The sequence below is a fragment of the Loxodonta africana genome, chromosome 9, assembly GCF_030014295.1.
Source record: "Loxodonta africana isolate mLoxAfr1 chromosome 9, mLoxAfr1.hap2, whole genome shotgun sequence".
In the NCBI taxonomy this organism is placed as follows: domain Eukaryota; kingdom Metazoa; phylum Chordata; class Mammalia; order Proboscidea; family Elephantidae; genus Loxodonta; species Loxodonta africana.
In genome coordinates, this window is record NC_087350.1 from 94293367 (window position 1) to 94311464 (window position 18098).

At 36.3% G+C, this 18098-nt stretch overlaps 1 protein-coding gene across 1 annotated transcript in view; it reads right to left on the minus strand.

Annotated features, from left to right (window-relative positions):
* Positions 1 to 366: 366 nt before the first annotated feature.
* The window catches only part of DMRTA1 (DMRT like family A1), a 46444-nt gene continuing 28712 nt past the window's right edge, over positions 367 to 18098 (minus strand). The window contains exon 3 of the mRNA XM_064290424.1: positions 367 to 4524. Within this exon, the coding sequence (XP_064146494.1) occupies positions 4496 to 4524 (29 nt within the window). The 3' untranslated portion in view covers positions 367 to 4495. The remainder of the gene's footprint in view (positions 4525 to 18098) is intronic.

Below are 18098 nucleotides of genomic sequence, written 5' to 3' on the forward strand. Positions count from 1 at the left end.
ACACAATCTTGATTGCTGAAAAGGAAGAGGACTTGAAGCGTTTACTGATGAAAATCAAAGACTACAGCCTTCAGTGTAGATTACACCTCAACTGAAAGAAAACAAAAAGCCTCACAACTGGGCCAATAAGCAACATCATGATAAATGGAGAAAAGATTGAATCGTCAAGGATTTCATTTTACTTGGATCCACAATAAAGATCCATGGAAGCAGCAGTCAAGAAATCAAACATATTTCATTGGGCAAAATTTGCTGCAAAATATCTCTTCAAAGTGTTAAAAAGCAAAGACGTCACTTAGAGGACTAAAGTGTGCCTGACCCAAGCCATGGTATTTTCTAATGCCTCACTTGCATGACAAAGCTGGACAGTGAGCAAGAAAGACTGAAGAAGAATTGATGCCTTTGAATGGTGGCATTGGTGAAGAATATTGAATATACCATGGACTGCCAGAATAATGAACAAATCTGTTTTGGAAGAAGTACAGCCAGAATGCTCCTTAGAAGTGAGGATGGCAAGACTTCATCTCATCTACTTTCAACTTGTTATCAGGAGGGACCAGTCCCTGGAGAAGGACATCATGCTTGGTAAAGTAGAAGGTCAATGAAAAAGAGGAAGAAACTCAATGAGATGAATTGGCACAGTGGCTACAACAATGGGCTCAAACACAGCAATGATTGTGAGGATGGCATAGGACTAGGCAGTGTTTTGTTCTGTTGTCCATAGGGTCACTATGAGTCAGGACCAACTTGGTGGCACCTAGCAACAATAACAACAGGTCGTTCAAAAATTTAAACCAGGCATTGAATTTAAAGAGATACAATTTAAGCAGGCATCTCAGGTAATTCTCAAAAGCAAAAGCAAGTCCTCTTTGAAATATCACACTTCATCTTAGTACTAAAAAAAATATCTAAGAAAAATGAGTAACTCAAAGTAAAAAAATAACTAAGTACACAACAAAATCAGGTATAATCTTAAAAAATAAAAACATATAAAAGGAAAAAAAGGTAGAAATACCAACAAAAACTTTCACCATTGGCACTATCAGAAATTCTAAATAATTCTAATTATTGTGACTATAGTGTTAAAAAAATACTTGCAGGGAGCAGGAAAAAAAATTCAAAATGACTTGACAGTTATGAAAATAAACCAAATAGAATTTATTGAAATAAAAATATACGAACTGATAAACACAACTAAAAAGATAATTTATAAACTGTAAGATAGGTCACTGAAAATTATTTCAAAATGCAACCCAGATAAACAGAAATGAAAAAAAAAAATGGGAGGAAAAACATTCATAGCTAGAGTAAGAAAGTCTAGTTGAAAATCCAGAAGAGAAAAGAAAGAATGGGATAAAACAAACATTTAAAGAGATAAAGTGAGGTTTTCCAAAAATTGATGAAAGGCATCAACTCAAAGATTCAAAAGGCTCAACAAATCCTAACAAGGATTTCACAAAAGAAAACCCAAACTAGACATATCGGAGTAAAAGTATAAATCTCCAAAAAGAAATAGCAAAATCTTGAAAACATTCATTGTTAATAAAAACAGATTACATTTAAAAAAAGAAGATTGAATGCTGAATCCTAAAAAGCAACAATGGAAGTCAAAGGACAATGGAATGCTCTCATTAACATGCTGAAAGAAAATCACTACCAACCTAAAAAATCACTACCAATTGGTATTTTCAAATAAAGCCTCCTGTTTCAAAAGTCAAACACAGGAAAATTTGGCCAAACACAGACCCTCACTAAAGGGAATTCTGAAAGTCATGCATCAGAAGGCAAATTATCTCAGATGGGTGGTATGTGAAGAAGAAAAGGAATACACTTAAACAGGCAAGTGGTCCTATAAAACCAAACACACATTGAATGTATAAAACAAAAGTACTAAAAGAGTAAAAAAGTTTAAATGTTTTAAAATGTTAATATAAGTATGGCACAGTTAATAGCTGGAGTTAATGTGTTTCTTAAATAGCCTGGGAGATAAAAATAGAGAATAGGAAAAAGCAAGGAAGAACCTTGCGGTATGGGGTTAGAATTACAAACATCACAGTAAACTCATACCTCTCTCTACTGAAAGGCCCTAGAAACAAAACATTCAAGTAGCAATGATCACATTTAGTGCCCATCTTGGTTTCTAAATACCAGCTTGTCCTCACTGAAAGGAATCAGGTCTCCTTGGAAAAATGTCCAATTTTAGGACTATGTCAGTACAAGTACAAACTGCACCTGGAATATCACTTTGTACCAGAAAATTAGGAAGTGCTCAAAATGTGATCAGAAGATATCAAAAAGACACAGATCCAACCTCTTAAGTGCAGACAATGCATAGTGACTTTCTTCCAAAGAGTGTTGCTGTTAGGTGCCACTGAGTCAGCTCTGATTCATAGCGACCCTATGCACAACAGAATGAAACACTACCCAGTCCTGCGCCATTCTCACAATCATTGTTATGCTTGAGCCCATTGTTGTAGCCACTGCATCAATCCACATCTTTCAGGGTCTTTGTTATGGACTGAATTGTGTACCCCCAAAAAATGTGTGTCGACTTGGCTAGTCCGCGATTTCCAGTATTGTGTGATTCTCCACCATTTTATCATCTGATGTGATTTTCCGATTTGTTGTAAATCTTACCTCTATGATGTTAGTGAGGCAAGATAGAAGGCAGTTATGTTAATGAGGTAGGACTCTATCTACAAGGTTAGGTTGCATCTTAAGCCAATCTCCTTTGAGATATAAAAGAGAGAAGCAAGCAGAGGGACAGGGGGGCCCCGTACCACCAAGAAAATAGTGCCAGGAGCAGAGTGTGTTCTTTGGAACTGGGGTCCCTTCATTGGGAAGCTCCTAGCCAGGGGAAGGCTGATGACAAGGAGGACCCTTCCCCAGAACTGACAAAGAAAGAAAACTTTCCCCTGGAGCTGGCACCCTGAATTCAGACTTCTAGCCTCCTAGACTGTGCGAGAATAAATTTCTCATTGTTAAAGCCATCGACCTGTGGAATTTCTGTTATAGCAGCACTAGATAACTAAGAACAGTCTTCCTCTTATTCGTTGACCCAGGGACTGGTCCCTTCTGATAACATGTTCAAAGTATGTGAGATGAAGTCTCGCTTTCCTTGCTTCTAATGAACATTCTGTACTTCTTCCAAGACAGATTTGTTCATTCTTCTGGCAGTCCATGATATAAGTATTCAATTTTACTAGTAAAAAATAATAACTGCGTAATTATTGTATTTATAATAATAAATAGTTGTATCAATTTAAATATTCCACAGTATGGAAAGAGACAAAAAAGAAAAATCTTCACAATGGAGAAACCTGAAAAACACTGTATCAGCCAGGTGATTAAGTTTAACATCATCAGTGATAAGTTGTATTGTTATATGTACCCTTTATATGATGTGATGAGAATAGCATTTATCTGTGTGACCTCACTTCCAAAAGTCCAGTCTAGTCATAAGTAAAGTATTAGAAAAACTCAAATAGAATAAAATTCTACAAAAATATGACAAATATTTCCCCAAATTGTCAATGTCTTCAAAAGCAAGAAAAGTCTGAGAAACTGTCACAGTCTAGAGGGGCCTAAGAAGATATGTGTTGTTCTTGGGGGGATCATGAAACAGAAAAAGGACATTAAGTAAAAACTAAGGAAATTCAAAGAAAGTGTGTAAATATAATAAAAACATAATAATAAACTAAATATTTTTAAAAGTAAAATAATAAAACAGCTGTATTTTTATATGTCAGGGGCAATTTATGGGAGAATTAAAAAATGTGACTTACCTAGGGATAAATCTAACAAAACATGTACAAAACTGCTGTCTTAGTTATCTAATGCTGCTATAACAAGAATACCACAAGTGGATAGCTTTAAAAAACAGAAGTTTATCCTCTCACAGTTTAGGGGGTTAAAAGTCCAAATTAAGGGTGCCAGCTCCAGGGGAAGACTCCTTCTCTCTGTCAGCTCTAGGGGAAGGTCCTTGTCATCAGTCTTCGCCTGGGTCTAGGAGCTTCTCAACTCAGGAACACCAAGCCCAAAGGGCACTTTTGGCTCCTGGCTCTTCTTGCTTTGTGGTAACGAGGTCCTTCCCTCCTCTGTTTGATTATCTCTTTTATATCTAAAAAGAGACTGATACAAAATACAACCTCATCCTGTAGATTGAGCCCTGCCTTATTAACATAACTACCTTTAATCCTGCCTCTTCAACATAATAGAGGTTAGGATTTACAACACATAGGATAATCACATCAGACACAAATTGGTGGACAACAACACAATACTGAGAATCATGGCCTAGTCAAGTTGACACACATTTTGGAGGGACACAGTTCAATTCATAACAACCAGTAAAGAAAATCCTAAAATATTATTAAGATATAGTTATAACCAGTAGTAGCCCTCTAATTGATTCTGACTCACAGTGACGGCGTGTGTTTCAGAGTAGATCTATGCTCCATAGGGTTTGCAATGGCTGTGATCTTTCAGACATAGATCACCAGGCCTTTCTTCCAAGGCAACTCTCTGTGGATTCAAACAACCAATATTTCATTTAGTATCTGAGTGCTTCAGACCATTCGACCACCCAGGGACTCTTGAGAGACAATAAGAAATATCTAATAAATGAAGTGATAAGCTAAGTTCATGAAATTAAAGACTCAGCATCTCAGAGGTGTCATTTTTTCCAAATTGGTTTATAGACTCAATGTAATTACAATGAAGTTTTACTAGGGACTTGTGTGTGCGTGTGTGTGTGTGTACGTGATCAGCTGATTCTAAAATCCGTATGCAAATGCAAAGGGACAGGTATAGCCAAGACAGAGGTCTTACTCTATCAAATTGTAAAATATTTTTAAAATACAGTAGTTAATTACCACTGGAATACAATATCAGCACAGAAATATACACAAGCAAGTATACATATATTTAATATATAAAAGAATGAGTATTTTAGCTCAGTTGGGCTTTTCCATGAGCGGTGATGAGAATTTTCACATGGAAAAAAAATCTCACTTCTTCTACCTCACACTATGAGCAAAAATAAATTTTAGGTTTATGTGTTAAACGTAAAATGCAAAACCCCTAATCTTTTTATGGCATAATATAGGGGAATATCATCTTTGATCTTGCATAAGAAGGACTAATTCTACCAGGAATGAAGGGAAAGATAGCAGAAAGAGAATGGAAAGGCAATCCAAAGACTGAGAGGAGATATTTGTAGCATGTATAACCATTTTGTGACTCATGGTACATACGGTATCCCAACCAATTTTTCCGCCTCTGGAGTTTTTTGGGAAGGAGGTAGCCTGTTTTCAATGCATTTAGCCTCAAGGTGGGAGCCTTTTGAAATGTATGAAACTCAAGAACCCTGAGTTGTAGCCTCATTTTTGTGTAGATTGAGCATTGTCTGAGGTGATATCTCCTGGATGTGTGGATTTTCTAAACTTTTGACAGGTTTACTTTTATTTCTGTGAGATAAGCCTCCTCACTATGTTTCCCAGTTACTATATTCTCTTGAGAATGTACTTACTGGGAGAATAAACTATTCCCACTCTTCATTCAGTCATAGTGGCCGTTTTCTCCCTGACGCCATTCATTTTTCCAGGTGTTACTGGCTACTTGCTTTTCTAGCTTCTGAACAGTAAATAATACCTTTGCAATAAGGAATAGTGCATTGCAGTGGTACTTTTCAAGAGACTCAAACTCCTATGAGTTATTCTTACCCTGCATTCAGTCTTAGAGCCCAATTGCATGCATCTGGTGGAATCCACTGCTTTGAGCAGTTCTGCTATATTCTAAGGCAGCTGTTTCTGCTTCTTAGCTGTTAGTACTGCTTTTGTGATAACAAGGAATACATAGTAGTGTTAATTTTCCTGAGATTCAAATTCCTTTAGTTTTATTTATTTGGCCTCTCAGTACTGCTTTTCCAGTAAAGAAGAATGCATTTTACATGTTTTGAAAAGTTTCACGAAAATAAAAAAAAAGACTAAGAAGACGTATACACAAATGTATGTACAGTCATTGCCAGGTGCCTTAAGGTTTTACCTCATGTTTTGCAAATTTTCGAGATATAAAAAAAAAATTTTTTTTAATGATTTTGTCATTGACTCATATCAGCAGGATTGATGATATCCAGGGTCCCCTGGGACATATGTGATCCCTTTAATCAATATCCCTTCCAATAGTGAAAATACATGGCATCAACAAAAAAATTCAAATGAGAAATAATTTTGTCTTGAAAGGGATAACCAACTAAGAATTTAAATATAAAGATTTTCAATGACTCGATGAGAAAATGGCAGGCAAACAATAGGGGACAAAAAGGAAAAAGATTTTCAGCAGGTACTTCATTAAATATGAAATTCTAATTGCCAATAAAAATATATTAAAACCACAATTTGATATGTTTTTACACTAATTTTTTGGTAAAATTGAGAATATAAGTGATGACAAGGTTTTGGAACAAAAGAAATGTTTATGTACTCCTGTGGAATATAAATTGATACAACTATTTGTTATTATAAATACAATAGTTAAGTATTTATTATTGTTTACTAAATTTGAATACAAGCATAGACTACCACCAAACAATGTCCATCTACCCAAATGTTCATCAACTCAAAACCTGCCAAGTAAATTGCAATATGGAATCCTATACAGCAATGATCAGGAATAAGCCACTGGGACATGCAATAACATGGATGATTCCCACAACATAATGTTGAGTGAAAAAAGGAAGTCACAGAAGAGTAGAGAGTCTGATTCCTTAATGTAATGTTCAAAAACAGGTGAAACAAAAGTATATTTTTTGAGATACATACAGAGATAGTAAAATTATTTTAAAAATACAAATAATTGATTATTATAAAAGGAAGATAAGGTTGCCTTTAGGGTGGTGAGAAGAGAATTTGATCAGGGGATCACCCAGCTGTGGCTTTTAGGACAATGACAATTTGTCTGTCTTGACCTGATTATTATGCCATTGTTCACTTTATGTATTTGATGAATAAACTTAAACATATATGTAAAAGGTATTCGTGTCCTTGTGTATTGCCTCCCACACTGAACCACAGCTATTCTTATGTGACCAGTAGAATACTAAAGTGCAGTGAATTACTTAGTACAGCCCTTCTAACTCAGCTGTTAACCAAAATGTTGGCAGTTTGAATTCACCAGTCACATCTTGGAAGCCCCATAGGGCAGTTCTACTCAGTCCTATAGGGTCACTATGAGTCAGAATTGCCTCAAGAGCAATGGGTTTGGTTTGGTTTTGGTTAAGCCACAGTCTTTGTGACTCCCACGCAATGATTGGGTGGGACTATACAAATTAGGTGCTTGTGGCCAACCAAAGGGATTGTACAACTTGCTGCTAATGCCAATAAGCAACATAGGAACCCTGAGGGGGTGGAACCACACAAAAAGGTATATGGAAACTTAACTAGGGGATGTGTCAGTTTGGCCAACTTGTTAGGCTTTAAAAGAGAGCCAATCCCAGAGCACAGCTGGGACCTCACTACCACAAGAAAGAAAAGCCAGGTGTGAATTTTGTCCTTTGAACCCAGGGTCCCTGTGCTTAGAACCTCCTAGACCCAGGAGACAGAGAGAAAGTTGTAACAACGCAGGTGGATTGAGACAGCAAGAAGCAGCACCAGAGAAACAATGACAGCAGAACCAGACCAGTGAGAGACAGTGCAGTGGGCTTCTCAGTCCATGGGGCAAAGCAGCTACCATAGGTGTGTAGACCCATGGAATGGGAAAGAAAGCTGAGCACCTTCAGGCAGGAGTCTTGCTGGCAGAGTGGGGCACCTCCAGGTATTTATTGGCAGAGCTAAAGAACTTTGTAACCATTACACAAGCAGGGCAGAGGCCAGACTGAGAGGCTAACAGGTAGAGAGCCAGAGAGAGGCCTGCCTGCAGGCATGGCTGAGAAGAAGCTATAATGATCAAAGAACTGTATCTTGAGTCATTCCTGATCCTGAATTGTAACCTGTTACTTCTCTAGTAAACCGCATAATCATTCTTATTTTCTGTTGAGTCCTGTGTGTCCAATGCAATGAATTCATGAATCCATCGAGAAGTTGAGAGTTCCATGGGAGGGTCGGCTGGTGTCAGAACCAGCAAAAAGTTTGGAGGGTGAAGGTGTGCTTGACCTCCACTTCACAGGAATCAGCCTTAGGCCGTTGCTTATGGTGATTCTTTTCCCTCCAAAGTTAGAAGGCCTCTGACACCACGGTGCCATTTTTACAAAAACAAAGAACTGACAGTGTATAACTTCTAAGGCTGGTCATAAAAGGCCCTGTCTCTTTTCTATTGTCTTCTTGCCTCACCAGCTCTGATGTCCTGAACAAGAAGAATAGACAGTATATAAACTACTCAGCACAAAAAATTAACTGGGAAAAAGAAACTGTCAACAACACACAAAAAAAGTCATCAAAATGCTGGGACTAAATTCATAAAAATAAATAAATAAATACCTATCCATAATTAAATGGACTAAATGCTCCAATAAAGACACGGAGAGTTTCAGAATGGATTTAAAAACAATCTGCCTATATGCTGCCTACAAGAGACACACCTTAGACTTAAAGACACAAATAAACTGAAACTCAGAGTGTGGGAAAAAAATATATCAAGCAAACAACAATCAAAAATGAGCAAGAGTGGCAAAATTAACTTCTGACCAAGTAGACTTTAAAGTTAAATACAGCATAAAGGATAAGGAAAGACACTATATAATGATTAAAGGGACAATATACCAGGAGGATACAACCATATTAAATACTTATGCACCCAGTGACAGGGCTGCAAATACATAAAACAAACTCTATCAGCATTGAAAAGTGAGATAGACAGTTCCACAATAACAGTAGGAGACTTCAACACACCACTTATGGTGAAGGAGAGAACATCCAGAAAGAAGCTCAATAAAGACCTCATAGACATATACAGAACACTCTACCCAACAGCAGCCAACTTATACTTTCTTTTCTAGTGCACATGGAACATTCTCTAGAATAGACCACGCATTAGGCCATAAAGCAGGCCTTAGCAGAATCCAAAACATTGAAATGTTACAAAGCATCTTCTCTGACCATAAGGCCATACAAGTAGAAATTAATAACAGAAAAAGCAGGGAAAAGAAATCAAACACTTGGAAACTGAACAATACTCTGCTCAAAAAAGACCAGATTATAGAAGACATTAAGGCTGGAACAAAGAAATTCATAGAACCCAATGAGAATGAAAACACTTCCTATCAGAACCTTTGGGACACCGCAAAAGCTGTGCTCGCAGGTCAATTTATATCAATAAATGCACACATACAAAAAGAACAAAGGGCCAAAATCAAAGAATTATCCCTACAACTTGAATAGAAAGAGAGTAACAAAAGAAACTCTCAGGCACGAGAAGAAAGCAAATAATAAAAATTAAAGTAGAATTAAATGAAATAGAAAACAGAAAAAAAATTGAGTTAACAAGACCAAAAGCTTGTTCTCTGAAAAAATTAACAAAATTAATAAACCATTGGACAAACTGACAAAAGAAAAACAGAAAGGAAGCAAATAACCCAAATAAGAAAAGAGTGGGTGATATTACAAAAGATCCAATTAAAATTAAAAGAATCATATCAGATTACTATAAAAAATTGTACTCTAACAAATTTGAAAACCTAGAAGAAATGGATGAATTCCTAGAAACACGCTACCTACCTAAACTAACACAAACAGAGGCAGAACGACTAAATAGATCCATAATGAAAGAAGAGATTGAAAAGGTAATCAATGAACTCCCTACAAATAAAGCCCTGGTCCTGCCAGCCTCACTACAGACGTCTACCAAACTTTCAGAGAAGAGTTAACACCACTACTACTAAGTGTATTTCAGAGCATAGAAAAGGACAGAATACCCCCAAACTCATTCTATGAAGCCAGCATATCCCTGATATGAAAACCAGGTAAAAACACCACAAAAAAAAAGAAAATTACAGACCTATAGACCTTATGAACTTAAATGCAAAAATCTTCAACAAAATTCTAGCCAATAGAATTCAACAACATATCAAAAAAACAGTTCACCATGACCAAGTGGGATTCATACCAGGTATGCAGGGATGGTTCAACACTAGAAAAACAATTCATGTAATCCATCATATAAATAAATAAAACAAAAGACAAGAATTACATGATTTTATCAATTGATGCAGAAAAGGCAGTTGACAAAGCTCAATGCCCATTCATGACAAAAACTCTTAGCAAAGTGAGAATAGAAGGAAAATTCCTCCACATAATAGAGGGCATTTATACAAAGCCAACAGCCAACATGATCCTAAATGAAGAGTCTGAAAGCATTCCCCTTGAGATTAGGAGCCAGACAAGGATGCCCTTCATCACCACTCTTAGTCAACACTGTGCTGGAGGTCCTAAACAGAGCAATTAGGCTAGATAAAGAAATAAAGGGCATCCAGATTGGCAAGGAAGAAGTAAAATTATCTCTATTTGCAGATGACTCGGTCCTATACACGGAAAATTCTAAGGAAGCCTCAAGAAAACTACTGAAACTAATAGAAGAGATCAGCAGAGTATCAGAATACAAGATAAACATACAAAAATCAGGTGGATTCCTCTACACCAACAAAAAGAACATCAAAGAGGAAATCACCAAATCAGTTCCATTTACAGTAGCCACCAAGAAGATAAAATACTTAGGAATAAATCTTACCAGAGATGTAAAAGGCTTATACAAAGAAAACTACAGTACACTTCTGCAAGAAACCAAGAGAGACTTACATAAGTGGAAGAACATACCTTGCTCATGGATAGGAAGACTTAACATTATAAAAATGTCTATTCTACCAAAAGTGATCTATAGATTTAATGCAATTCCCATCTAAATTCCAATGACATTTTTCTAATGAAATGGAGAAACAAATCACCAACTTCATATGGAAGGGAAAGAGGCCCTGGATAAGTAAAGCATTACTGAAAAAGAAGAACAAAGTGGGAGGCCTTACTTTACCTGATTTTAGAAACTGTTACAGTAGTCAAAACAGCCTGGGACTGGTACAACAACAGATACATAGACCAATGGAACAGAAATGAGAATCCAGACATAAATCCATCCACATATGAGCAGTTGATATTTGACAAAGGCCCCAAATCAGTTATTTGGGGAAAAGACAGTCTTTTTAACAAATGGTGCTGGCATAACTGGATATCCATCAGCAGAAAAATGAAACAAGACCCATACTTCACTACATGCGTAAAAACCAACTCAAAATGGATCAAAGACCTAAATATAAAACTTAAAATGATACAGATCATGGAAGAAAAAATAGGGACAACGTTAGGAGCCCTAATACATGGCATAAACAGCATACAAAACATTACCAAAATTGTAGAAGAAAAACAAGATAACTGGGAACTCCTAAAAATCAAATGCCTATGCTCATCCAAAGACTTCAAAGGAGTAAAAAGACTACCTAAAGACTGGGAAAAAGTTTTTAGCCATGACATTTCTAATCAGTGCCTGATCTCTAAAATCTACATGATACTACAAAAACTCAGCTACAAAAAAGACAAACAACCCAACTAAAAAATGGGCAAAAGATATGAACAGACGCTTCACCAAAGAAGACATTCAGGTAGCTAACATACATGAGGAAATGCTCATAATATTAGCTGTTAGAGAAATGCAAATTAAAACTACAACGAGATTCCATCTCACTCCAACAAGGCTGGCATTAATCCAAAAACACAAAATAATAAATGTTGGAGAGGTTGTCGAGAGACTGGAACACTTATACACTACTGATGGGAATGTAAAATGGTACTACCACTTTGGAAATCAATTTGGCGCTTCCTTAAAAAGCTTTTTTTTTTTAAAAAAAAAAAAAGCTAGAAATAGAACTACCATACAATCCAGCAATCCCACTCCTTGGAATATATCCTAGAGAAATAAGAGCCGTTACATGAACATATATATGCATATCTATGTTCATCGCAGCACTGTTTACAATAGCAAAAAGATGGAAGCCCATGAGCAGATGAGTGGATAAATAAATTACGGGATATTCACACACTGGAATACTACACATCAATAAAGAACAGTGATGAATCTGTGAAACATTTCATAACATGGAGGAATCTGGAAGGCATTATGCTGAATTAAATTAGTAGCAAAAGGACGAATATTGTATAAGACCACTATTATAAGAACTTGAGAAATAGTTTAAACAGAAAAGAAAATATTCTTTGATGGTTACAAGAGTGGTGAGGGAGGGTGAGAGGGAAAGGGGTATTCACTAAGTAGATAGTAGATAAGAACTACTTTAGGTGAAGGGAAAGACAACACACAATACAGGCAAGGTCAGCACAACCGGACTAAACCAAAAGCAAAGAAATTTCCTGAATAAACTGAGTGCTTCAAAGGCCAGAGTAGCAGGGGCAGGGGTTTGGGGACCATGGTTTCAGGGGACATCTAAGTCAACTGGCATAATAAAATCTACTAAGAACACATTCTGCATCCCACTTCGGAGAGTGGTGTCTGGGGTCTTAAATGCTATCAAGCAGCAATCTAAGATGCATCAATTTGTCTCAACTCACCTGGAGCAAAGGAGAATGAAGAACACCAAGGACACAAAGTAATTTTGAGCCCAAGAGGCAGAAAGGGCCACATAAACCAGAGACTACATCAGCCTGAGACCAGAAGAACTAGATGGTGTCTGGCTACAACCGATGACTGCCCTGACAGGGAACACACCAGAGAACACATGAGGGAGCAGGAGAGCACTGGGATGCAGACCTCAAATTCTCGTGAAAATACCAAACTTAATGGTCTGACTGAGACTAGAAGGACCCCGGAGGTCATGGCCCCCAGACCTTCTGTTAGCCCAAGACAGGAACCACTCCCAAAGCCAACTCTTCAGACAGGGATTGGACTGGACAATGAGATAGAAAAAGACGCTGGTGAAGAATGAGCTCCTTGGATCAAGTAGACATATGAGACTATTTTGGCATCTTCTATCTGGAGGGAGATGAGAGGGTAGAGGTGGTCAGAAGCTGGCCGAATGGACACTTCGAGAGAAAGTGGAGGGAAGGAGCAGACTGTTTCATTACAGGGAGAGCAATTAGGAGCATATAGCAAGGTGTATATAAATTTTTGTATGAGAGACTGACTTGATTTGTAAACTTTCACTTGAAGAACAATAATTTTTTTTTTAAATACTCTTTTTGATTGTATATAAAATCATAGCAGGGCCTGGCACACAGTGTCTGGCACATATTATTATTATGAAAGTGGAAGTAAGAACAATTATGGGAATATTATTGAAGAACTTCTAGTTATTAGACAGAACAATCTATAGAGCATTTTTATTATCCTTCAATTCTATCTAAATATAGAAAACTGACTGTAGTTTTATCTTGAGAATGCTTTTTTTTTTTAATATCACATTCTTCTGGAAATTTACTTTATAAAAGGTATGATTCATTTTTAGCTATACATAGATTTCATCAGAGACCAATATTAAAAATTTTGTAACATTAGCACATAGCTCTTTGATGAATAAACTTAATTAAATTCAGCTTTAAAATAATAAGTTCTAGCTTGCACGAGTCAAGAAATAAGATGACCAAGTGACTGTGAATCTCCATTCAAATATATATATATTGATATATAGACCAAAAAAAAAGCATGAATTTTTCTCTTTCAACTTCTGTCAAACAATTGGGAGAAGAAAAGTGATGTTTGGCATGAGGCTATTAACTAGCCAGAGTGTCCAGTACCTTTAAATAATTAAGGAGTTTTACAATAGCCAAATATTTTCTAATAAAATCAAAGCAGTAGAATGTTGGCACCATTTGAAATTGTTGAGAGCTCCGGCAGACCTGGATGTGTCCAATGCCTTCCAAAGTTTAGATGTGATAAAATGCATTCTCTTGTGGCATGAAAAGGGCATCAAGGCAAGTTGACTCAGGATCTATAACAGCCTAGGATAGTTGAGAACAGTTACTAAGTGTTTATGCCTGTGATAAAATGGGTATGATCTTTTCAAAGGTAGCAGTTTACAATCAATAAAAGACATTATTGATTTCATAGATTATTGTGCCAATGTTAGAGCATCAGGGAGCTGGAAAATATCGTATTCTCTTTAACTAGGTGCTTAGGTATCAGGAGCTTAGCGTTTGGTACATAAACAAGGTAGCACTGAGATACTACTGCATGCTAAATGCATGGGAAAAACCAATGGAAAACTGCTTTATAAATCTAAAGCTACAGAGTAAACACTAAGGTCTTTACTCCCCATCCAGTTTCTTCTTTATGCCTTTATAGTTTTTATCTTGAGATAAAATGCAATTTGAATTCAATAATGGAGACTTTTTCAAGCGTGGTAGTAACATCACCTTTAGCATAATAGGCTTTGAAGTCAAACTCTGCATGTCAATCATACTTCCTATATCCTGCTAACTGAACAGCCAGGCAAGTTTTCTAATCAGTAAAATGGGTATGAACATAATTCCTACCTCATCAAGTTATTGATAGGATAAAATTACTGGCACATATTAAGCACTTAATAAATAATAGCAATTGATATTTTATCTTATTTTCTTTAAGGTTCACCAGAGAAAAATGTTTCTCTGTTTCCTTTCATACATCTAATCTTAACTAGCATTTTATTAAGACTAATTTCAATTAATAAACACAAGGAGCAGCCATCTGTTTTCTCTGAAATTTCGGTTCATTTGTGGCTTATCCGTTAAGCCAAAAGTGAGCGAAAACCTAGAGTAAAATTTCTCTGCAGTCATAAAAATCCTTTTTACAGTTAGTCATTCAACAAATATAATTTGAACCCTTACTATCATTAAAATACCATGCAAAGTGTCCTTACAGGTTGCTACAATTTTAAGGCTGAAGATGTCCAAGTTTAATGAGTCTTGTGTTTAAAATAATAATAACAAGTAAATTCCACCAGAAGTACTTGTAATAAAAAAGGGAAAGAAAAAATGTGAATTGGAAGAATAAATTATGTATTGCAAGAAAGTGAGCCCGAAGAAACAGATTGTTCCATAAACCAGAAGGGAAAGCATTCTGGTCAGTGATACTCCAAGCTGTTATTCCAAAAAGATAACTGCTAATGCCATAAAATGAATGTTGTTGGTTTTTAAATGAAGTTTTGCCATTTGCCATACTGTAACTACACTTCTTGCACAGTATTTCTCCATTGTTGTCATCATCTTTGTTATCATTGGTAACATTATCATCATCCCCATTCACTATTTGAGATATTTAAAACATCTCCATGTCCAAAATTTGAAAATATATTTTGCTCAGAGTTGCAAAAATACAATCCAAGTCATTCTGTGACAGCATAAAAATGCCAAAAAGTATTTGGACCACATTTCTCTAGCAAACTCTAGTCCTCAGATCAAAACCTCCTAAATAATCCAGGTAGTGACCTTGAAAATCACAAATCAAAATGTTAAACAGCTTCCTGTAGTAATCATTAAAAAAAAAAAAAAAATCATTAGATGTGCACAAATATTCCTGGACTCATCCTTCCAGGTCAAAGATAAGTCTGTAATCTCCCTTCTTCCTGCTTTCAAGTTAAGTACGGTTAAGTAACTTGCTTGTGCCGATGAAGTATGAGTGGAAATGTTGCCTGCTGCTTCCAGACAGAAGGGTTTAAGAGCCAGTTCATGATTCATCATATTTCTTTCCCACTACAACAGAGGCCAACAACACCCTACTCTGCCTCAAAGTCAAACTGCAGCTATTACATTCCAATACCAAAAACAAACCACTTGCCATAGGGTCAATTCTGACCCGTAGTGACTCTATAGGACAGAGTAGAACTGGCACATAGGGTTTCCTAGGCTGTAATCTTTACAGAAGCAGACTGCCACTTCTTTCTCCCATAGAGTGGCTGGTGGGTTCAAACAGCTGACCTTTTGGTTAGCAGTCAAACACTTAACCACCAGGTCCCAAGGGCTCTTTCATCCCGTTTAAGAACAAAAGAACCAAACCTGTTGCTGTCAGGTCAATTCTGACTTACAGTGACCCTATAGTCATAGTTAAATCGAAAGTCACATGATTAAAATGAGCTACAAAGACTGAAAATGTGTCATTTTAACAAGTATAAAAGAGTTTAACACATCTAGAAAGAGAAAATTATTTTCAGATTGAACTACAAATACAAACCGCATTCTATGCTGTACGTAGAAAAACCCACACACTATGTAGAGATACCCCTAAAACAAAGTGCTTCAGAAAGTTTGAAAATAAAGGAATAGTGAAAAGTATACCACACAATGAAAAAACAAAACACAAATGGCAGAGATTGTAATATCACTATCAGACGAATCAGGTGAAATGGAATTCAGTCCAAAAAATATGAGTCAAAACTTTATAAATCTAAAGAGTGCAAAGGATAATGGATGTATTAAAGTCACTGTAACTCTTTACCTCGTGTATGACAGTGTTTGTAAAGTTCAAAATAATCAGAAGATAAAAGTAAAACTAGAAATGTATTTTTAGTAGGACATTATTATGCCACAAAAAAACACAGTAAATATTAAAAGGTGGAAATAATGCAAATTAAATGTTGTTTATAAAATGATTTTCACTGTGTTGATTTATTAAAATCTTACATTTATTAAAAATTATAATTTATACATAAATATAAAAATGAACTACTAGAATTAACTTGGGACAATTCTTGTATTACATTGAAATTAGCAAGGCTTTTCTACCACAGACTCAAAGTTCAGAAGCCACAGAAAAAAAGATTAACAGATTTTATTATGCAAAAATTATGATTCAAAAAAAAAAAATCTCTGAAGGAAAAAAATCACCAGAAATAGCCAAAAGATAAATGACAGGCTCATATCCCACAAATAAAATACCAATATCCTTAATATATAAAGTTTCCCTAGAAATGCACAAGAAAAAGAATTACAACCCCATAGAAAAATGAGAATAGGATACGAACAGATAATTCACAGAAAACAAAATAAAGAAATACTAATGTCCCCTAAGCATCTGAAGAGATGTTTAACTTTATCATAAGAGAAATGTAGATTAAAGCACGTTGATATACTTTCTTTTTAAAAAAATTTTGCTTACAGACTAGTAAAATCCCTCAAATTTCTAACAAACTATAGTAATCAATCTATGGAGAAGCAGGAAACCCATAAATGGCTGCTGAGACCAAAATTAGTTTAACATCTATTAAGAGTAATTTGGCAATATCTTTCAAAATTATAAATTACTTTGTTTCAATTTTTGAAAATTTATCCTAGTTACTATACACCAGCAAAATGACCTCTCTTCAGTATTATTCATCACAACATTGTTTTTAATTTCACAAAATTCACCACCAAACAAATGGTTTGACATCTTCAAAGAAAGACATTTTATTTGTTAACTCCATAAAAAAAAAAAACTCCATACAATGGTATAAATTCTCAAACTCAGTGCCATCGAGTCGATTACAGCTCATAGCGACCCTATAGGACAGAGTAGAACTGCCCCATAGAGTTTCCAAGGAGTTCCTGGCAGATTTGAACTGCTGACCCTTTGGTTGGCAGCCATAGCACTTAACGACTACGCCACCAGGGTTTCCACAATGGTATACTATGTAGTTATTTTTAAAAGCAGGGAAGTAGGAGTGGCAGATAGAGAGGCTCTTTGGAGTCTTTGGCAGGCCCTTATTGGTGAATCACAGCTCAGGCCCTTAGGATTTTGGAGCAAAGCCCTGCCATTCTCTGCAGATAACTACCCTCCTTTTGAGAAACAGCTTTTGGCTTGTTACTGGGCTTTAGTAGAGACTGAACACTTAACCATGGGACACCATTTGGCCTGAGCTGCCCATCATGAACTGGGTGATATCTCACCTACAGAGCCATAAAGTTGGACGTGCACAGAAGCACTCCATCATTAAACGGAAGTGACATATATGAGATCAGGCCCGAGCAGAAGCTGAAGGCACAGGTTTCATGAGGAAGTGGCCCAAATGCCCGTGGTCTCCACTCCTGTCACATTATCTTCCATCTCCCAGTCTGCACCTATAGCCTCATGGGGAGTTCTTTATGATCAGTTGA